The 7,694-nt window shown below is 46.2% G+C and overlaps 1 protein-coding gene across 1 annotated transcript; it reads right to left on the bottom strand.

The window, feature by feature from the left end:
• Positions 1-332: 332 nt before the first annotated feature.
• LOC117867088 (RNA polymerase II C-terminal domain phosphatase-like 3) lies at positions 333-5,938 on the bottom strand. Its single transcript, XM_034751420.2, has 11 exons — positions 4,980-5,938; positions 4,759-4,897; positions 4,626-4,681; positions 4,479-4,539; positions 3,138-4,397; positions 2,407-2,970; positions 2,182-2,328; positions 1,828-2,096; positions 1,625-1,736; positions 1,228-1,532; positions 333-1,105 (listed from the first exon to the last, which is right to left on the bottom strand). The coding sequence occupies exons 1-11, from the start codon at positions 5,630-5,632 to the stop codon at positions 1,045-1,047; spliced, it is 3,627 nt and encodes a 1,208-aa protein (XP_034607311.1). The 5' UTR covers positions 5,633-5,938; the 3' UTR covers positions 333-1,044.
• Positions 5,939-7,694: the final 1,756 nt, after the last annotated feature.

The following is a 7,694-nucleotide window of genomic DNA, read 5'->3' as shown; positions in this document are numbered from 1 at the left end:
TCTATAAACGTGCCCATACCCACAAACGTAAAATGTCATAATTTTTTTCTCAACGTTCAAAAAATCATTTTCTTTTCTACATAAAGTTTGTGTCCAAAAATTCGTCAATGTCCTTTTTCTACGTATAGAGGTTATAAGAAAATCCTTAGCACATGTAATAACACTTAAAATGTTCGAACGGACTCCCAGCTAATGAAAAAAAAACTCCACAAATATCGGTAGCAATTTCACCAGAACAAAATTCGCAGGTACGGGAAAAATCTAAACGGTTTTTTGTTTTCATGAGCAGCCCTAAAGATTCGCATACACTTTTCATAGCATCCGGTCACGCGTTTCCTGTTTGGAATAATCTTTCACATGTAATAACCAGTAACCAACGGATCACATCATCTGCACTCCTCTGCCACCATTGACCCCCAATTATCCATTCCCGCTATACGAACCCCACTAACCACCATCATCTTTGGGAGCAGCAGGTGTCCTTGTCCAAATGCCTTTTCAGCGTTTGACGGCACAAGACGCAACCAGCCACACTTTTACCCCCAAGACATACATAAACATACTGCCTCGTTCAAAATTACCGCCGCACGTCAGTTCAATTGCCACTTCGATGGGCAACCCGCGGCGGCTACCGAAACACCACATTTCTGTGGCTACAGGCAGCATCCGAACCTATTACTCCTACCAAAAATGCACCAATTTAACATGTTACAAATGGGGGAGTTGGTGAGCGCACAATGGACTTCGTTTAGCGCACATCTGGCTCTTTTCTAAGAATACTTCTGAACCAAAGCAACCACCACCTCCAGTAATGACATCGATTGTTGTCCCAGTCCCCTCTTTCAGGCTTTTCATAAAGCATTTGTTTCTTGTTACCCATTGTATTAAAGCCTGAAATTTTGTTGGTTCGATTCTTACTATGGGTCCGGTTTTAGAATGTTGTTAGTATTTTTTTATCATGTTATGTTTCCATGACTGGATCCCATCCGGAGAAGAAGAATTCTTCCCTGGAGCCTAGATGGAGAACTGGGGCTCAGCAGGGTATTATTTGACTAGAAAGTCAAGCTCATTGGCGCGCCGATACAGCAGAGCTGAAGCTTCTACCCTGTTGATGGCAAACATGATAAAGAATTTCAATCAAGTGATGGGTCAACTCAACAAGTTAGAAAATAAGGTTCTGTAATAGGAAAAGTGATTCAAGCAAATGAAAGCAATAATATTCCTCACCATCCTGGGTGCACCACGAATCTGCCTGTGGACAATGCCCAGTTCACCTTGTCTGTCCCGAGGGAATTAGCAACGACATGAGTGACCTTATCGTCAATCAGGTTCGTGCAGACTGCACCAAACTGCTCTGCAGTCTGCCACAGAGGATGCAAATGAGGTTTTGTGTCTCCAACCGGGAAAACTCGGCTAAAGACTATATGACAGCCAGCAAGGATGCTCTTCTGCTCATCTGATAGTATGGTTCGCACATCAGCCTCATTGAGTTTAGGATGAGAAAAGAAGTTGTGGTGAATTCGCTCAATGACCTATATTCCCAGAGAGCACGAGAACTCAGTCAGAACAATCAAATTTGGACTTCAGCCCACGTGAGCTCAATTGTGGAGAAACAAGGGCCTACCGCCAGTGAAGAAGCAAGGGTACCATCCTCTGGCCTCTCGTCTCTGTCAATCTCCAGAAGCGACGGTCCAGGAAGGCCGAATTGACGTCTACTGCAGGGAAAATAGGTGTATCTGCAGAAAATCACATGGAAAGGGGTTTAGTCAGATGTATTTACCTTTAGTTCATGTAGGAAGAATAAAAACATTAAACAGCTATACATACCTCTCTACAACTATCAAATTGTGTCTGTTGTGAGGCCAGACTCTTACAGAATCATCTATGATTACCACTGCAGATTCCATCCCCAATACCCCATCCAGATCTTTACTCTTGGGCAATCGCTCATCGCTATCAAAAGGATCACCATCATCACCTCTTGAGATGACTCGCCCAGCAAACAAGGTCCCAGTAGGGTCAAGAACCTTAGCCATCTCAGTAGCGTAAAGTTTGTTCCCCATGGTGTACAGGTGCAACTCGAAGAGCTTACTCGCCTATAGCAGAGCAACAGACAGGTCAAAAATTAACAGCAGAGAATAAACACACTTAAGTCATCGATTTTTTTCTAAAGAAACAAACCTTATCAAGGAAATTCCATATTCCTGGTCTCAGTTTCGTCCACATATTCATATGGTGAAAACGATAGAGATGGCGTTCTGGCATAGACCTGTCCTGTTCCTCTTTCTTCCGCAAGATCTCTTCATGTACAGAGTCGACCTCTATAAACTGAACAAGCATGCAATACATTAATGGGCAAATAATAAAACTTAGAAGTTAAAACTCATAGGCTAAAGCTTCTAATACCTTTGCGGAATTAAGAAGGGTGTGATCCAGATCAAGCACCAAGCATAGCTTCCGTGCTGAAAACATTTTGTGCTGTTCTGTGATCCGTCTTGCCCTTTCCTTCTGTATGAGAGCTTTTTGTTGATCATCATAACCATCAAGGAGATGATCAACATCACCCCATGGGTTAACTGGCTGCACAGCTTCAAGTGGTGTTGCAGGAGCATTAGCTGCATAAGCATTATGACCATTCTGTTCAACGGCCAGCCTCGGATCCACCCTAGTTAGGCTGCTTGAAGCTTGTTGTGTAGGAGCCATAAGAGCTGTAGCAGCTAACTGTGAATTTGAGACAGGATCAACATGCTTCGTGCTCATGGTGAACGGACGTGCAATACCAGACACCAAAGCTGGTTGAGAAACCATTGAAGTAGTCTGATCCTTGGTGCCCTGAGAATCAGGCTTAGTTCCATTAGATTTGTGTTGCTCCAAGCCCACTGCATCCATTTTCTGGGCTATGCTATTATGAAGGATCCTCCTGGGATCGCGGGGCTTCATTCGTAGTACACCAGTATCGTTTTGTGAGTTCTACAGAAATAGCAAAACTTAATGTTAGTAAAATATTCGAACAAAGCAAAGATTGGCATTAAATGAAAATATAGTACACCTAATTACTGACAAATAACATACAAAACAAGTAAATCATGGTAAACAAGAATGTACAGAAGACAAAAATAAAGTATCAAGAGCTTTACCAGAGGTGGTGTCTGCATCAGAACCTTTGGCCGAACAGACGGAACTTGTGCAGCTTCTGTGGTCTTTGGAGCGCTGCCAGGTGGTAAAACCGTGCCAGCAATTCCAGTACTGATCGTGCCACTAGACATGGCTACCTGCTGAGGTTCTGATGCTGACATCTTCTGCTGTTCCATTTTAATCCAATTCATCAGAACTGTTGGATTCCCAGCAATGTCCTTTAATAGAGAAGGCAATGAAACAGCAGGAGGTGCACTGATTTGTGGAGCAGAACTTTGAGTGGGGTGCAAAAATGGTGTAGTGGCTCCACTGCTGTTTGGGGGAGCCCTCATGTTGGTCATAAGCTGATTGGGATTCCCTGTTGGCACCAGCATGTTTCTTGGATCCCCAGCACCAAGCCTAAATCTTTTTAGCACGTTTTCATCCACCTGAGGTTCATCAACTGCTTTGTGTTTACGGTTAATAGTTGGCACTCCAGCACCCAAATTCCCATCCTTCAGATCTGAAAAATTCACACGCTGATTTGCATCTGTAGCACCAGCAGAATCACGGTTCAAAAACCTGAGCCTTGGATCTCTACTTTTAGATGTAGCCTTTAGTGCATGATTTGGACCTGCAGCCAATTGCTCAGCTTGTTTACCATAACCAGGTGGACCACCCGCATAACTAATATTGCTGCCGCTGGTTGTGTTAGGTTGAGAAGCAGGCATCTGACTTGTACTTGGCAGTGCAGTCTTCTTTGGAGCTGGGAAGCTGGAAATCTCACCAAATATATCACCACCTTTGTCTGCAGATTTACCATCATCACCAGAAGGAGTTGGACTTGGCAGATCATCACTTGGAAAGACCGATTTCTGCCCATACTTCTGCTGATATGATGAAACAGCCTTCAGAGGATCATTTAAGGATGGATATATCGAATTCCTTCCAGACTCCCTCTCTGGGAAAGATGGTCTCTCAGGTACCATTGGAAATGCCCCAAACCCTATAGGCTTTGGCACAGGAAAAGGAGGTGCATTATCCCGTGTGGGCGAGGGTAAGCTGTTCTCATCATAATCTGCATGAAGATCCAACAAGGGACTAATCCTTTTTGCGGGTATTTCCAACCTCGGTAAGCTAGATCCACTGAATGAATTTGCTGCTCCTGATTCGTATGGCAATCTCCCTGACGAAACCTGCCCAGATGGAGCCGAGCCACTGGTACTTGGGTCATTGACATTGTCTTTATCCTCGAAAACCAACTGCCTCACACGACTGTCCAGCTGATACAGAGGAACATGACAAAATTGAGGTTGCAGCTTCAGAATTCAGCCCGCAAGCAACAAAACAGAAACATTACTAACCTCATCTCTCTGGTCCAGTGTCAGAATGGACGAATATCTGTTCTTGATGTGGAACAACAACCTACATCATTCAAACAATATTGTTTCAGTTACACAAAAGGTGGCAGTTTTCTTCTGCAAATAATTAGCTAAAGATGAGTCACATACTTCAAAAGCATTGTCTTATTCTGCTCCTTCCTTGGCAAGTTATACGAATTTGCTACCTGCAGCAATGCAACACAACAGGTGTCAGCCTTCCAGTCAAGGAGGGGAACCAACCAATGCTAGGTCTAGGCCTTACAGTGGTGAGTGTGTCAATTCCAATAAAAGCCTGGTGCACAAGGGGATCAAGAATTGGCATCGGGCTCCCATTCTCCGGGTATAGCGGCTTCAGGTTCTCGAAGCACGTATGTAGACGGGCGCACGTTCCCTCAAATGACCTGCAATACAGCAGCAAGAACAACCGTTTTTCTTAGCATCCGAATCCTTCATTCAACAAAAACATGAAGCATATGTCCATACTTCTCAGCTTCCTCAATGGAGATCATCTCGAGCTCCTCCAGAATGCTCCCCACGCGCTGATCATAGTCCAACTCCACCTCCTGGGTGGCCACAGCAGGCGCGGCACTGCCACTCCCCTCCGCAGCCGCTGAATCTGACTTCTCTGGGACGTCCGAGTCCAAATCTATGATCTCGGGCTGCGCTCGAGGGGGCGAGGACGAGCCCTCCACGGCCTCCCCCTCCTCAATCTCTCCCTCCTCCTTCTCCCCGTCCGAGGCGTCCACGGCGTGCTCCACCTCGTCCTCGTCCGCCTCCAGGGCCGGGTGCGCCACGAGCGGCTTCTTCTGCACGGCCTGCAGCCACGCGAAGCTGTGGAACGCCTGCCCGTAGCTCCGCGCCATGTACCCCATGGCCGGCGGGCCCGTCCAAGACCTAGATCTCGGCGCCGCCGAAGCGCCGCCACCGCCGGACGACGAGTCCTTCTTGAAGTCGTCGGCGGTGATCTCCTGTATCGACCACGACGAGTCCCCGTCCGACCCCTCGCCCCCGCCCCCGCCGCCGACGGTAGCAGTTAACAAATCCCCGCCCGCCGTCACCACCGCCGACCGCGGCCGCTCCCGCGCCATCAAGCCGACCAGCCGCTCTTCGTCCTTGGGCGTGACCGTCACGCGCATATGCGACCCCTCCTCCTCCCCTCCACCACCCAACCCCAAAACTCCGTCACAAACTCCCACGCCGCCGCGTAGGTCTCGTTCCGCGGGCGCCCAAATCCGCCGACCCGGACCTCGATCCGCAGCCCGCGACGGCGCCGAGCGTTCCCCAACCACAGCAGCCGCTCCAATCGACGGCCGCGCCGGCGGATTCCGCCGGATCGAGGGGGGCGCAGGCGCGCGGGTTGGGGGAACACGGAAGCGGAGGGGCGGAGCAGGACGGAGGCAGCACGCGAGATTTGGGGGAAAAGGCTTTGAGGACGGGGAGAGGGGGGGGTGACGGGACGGATATGAAGAGCACGCCGGGTGGGATCCGACCGTTGGGGTTTGAGTTGAACGGCGCCCGATGCGGACACGTCGTGCGGGGAGCGGCTCGCGTCGGGAGGGAGGAGACGCGCACAGGCTAGAGAGAGAGATGGCGGCGCGGGTATACCCTGACGTCACGCTCAGGATTATTCTCCTGCGGGCTACGGCTTGGATTCTGTACTAGCCCTTTGATTACATTTACTGGTCGGTTATCTCTAAAAAAAATGTCATACTACTACCATCGCTGTTGCTCTGTATGTTGTTCAAAAGCATTTTTTTGATATATTTACTAGGATCGATCTTTTGAACAAATATTAACATGTTATGCATAGTTGTTGTAAAAATTTATAATTTCGATATCAATAAAAAAGATAATCTTCGTGATAAAGCTACTCTATAAACTATTTGGCAAAAGCTGGCAGTATTTATGAAGCTATTATAGAGAATGAAGCCCGTTTTCACCTAATGTAACGACATTGTCTACGAGCTATGGTCAAGCTGTTTTATTGACCGCGGGAATCTTTGACACGCGGCACGCATGCATTCCCGCTCTTGACATGTGTTCTACTGTTCACTGAAGTTTTAACATGCGTCATTCATGCATTACCACTCTTGGACATGTGTTCTATGGTTAGCCAAAGTTGCAACAGGTAGCAACCCATGCATTCCTGATCTTGGACATGTGTTATATTGTTCACCAAAGTATCAACACGCGTCATTCAAACATTCCTGCTCTTGAACATGTGTTCATTGTTAAACAAAGCATCACCATGATAACTCTTGGATATTATTGTGCACAAGGGGCCATGAGTTGTCAACCTCTTCTGTAATCAACATATGTACTACTTTAATATTAATATACTACAATGTATATAAAAAAAACATGCTTGCCTCTCAACCATCTACCTATCACTGCTAAGAGCATCCCATAATAGCCGGTTCTTAAAACATTATCCTCGTTATTTTCTTGATGTACTTTATATATCCTAAAATATAAGATATTTAAATGCATGTAGAATAATATCTTACATTTGGAACACATTTTGAATGATCGAACGCCTTATATTTTAGGTTGTCATCCATGCCTATTGCACAATCGGTAGGATAACAAATATCCTTACTGGTTCGGATTGGTTTGTGCGTATCAATACTTGGCAAGGATATGATGGCCCCGTTTGTTTCCGCTTATAAGCGGCTTATCGGTGGAAATAAGTGAGAACCCCGCCAAAAGTTTTACTTATTTCCACCGATTCCTGCTTATGTGGTAAGCCGCTTCAGAGATTTGAACTACGAGAAGCAAAAAGTGAGAAACGAGAAAATCTTTGCTTTGATTATAATCCAAGCGTGGCTAGGAGAAGCGTATCCAAATAGGGCCGATTTCCAGAGAAAAAATCCAAATTGTTATAGCTAGACATTCATAATGGTAAGACTTGTTCCAAATGATAGAAGACATATCATATTAATTTCAAAATAAATGCATATTCAACTCAAGACAAATGCAGGTGTATCATCATTTGCCAATGCAAGGCCTCATATCATCAGCTAGCACAATATCCACGTTCTATCTAAACCATTTGCATACTAACTAAAACATTTACATACAAACATGAAGTTCATCAGCTACTAACATCAAAATCAGAACTATTGCCATGCAAGCTAGCTAAATATGATGCACCGCCACGCGAACCACCAATGTTTAGATGGCTGTTATGTGCTTCTA

The sequence above is a fragment of the Setaria viridis genome, chromosome 8 (assembly GCF_005286985.2).
Source record: "Setaria viridis chromosome 8, Setaria_viridis_v4.0, whole genome shotgun sequence".
Taxonomy (NCBI): domain Eukaryota; kingdom Viridiplantae; phylum Streptophyta; class Magnoliopsida; order Poales; family Poaceae; genus Setaria; species Setaria viridis.
The sequence above is the reverse complement of the archived record's forward strand: the minus strand, read 5'-3'. Positions and strand labels throughout refer to the sequence as shown.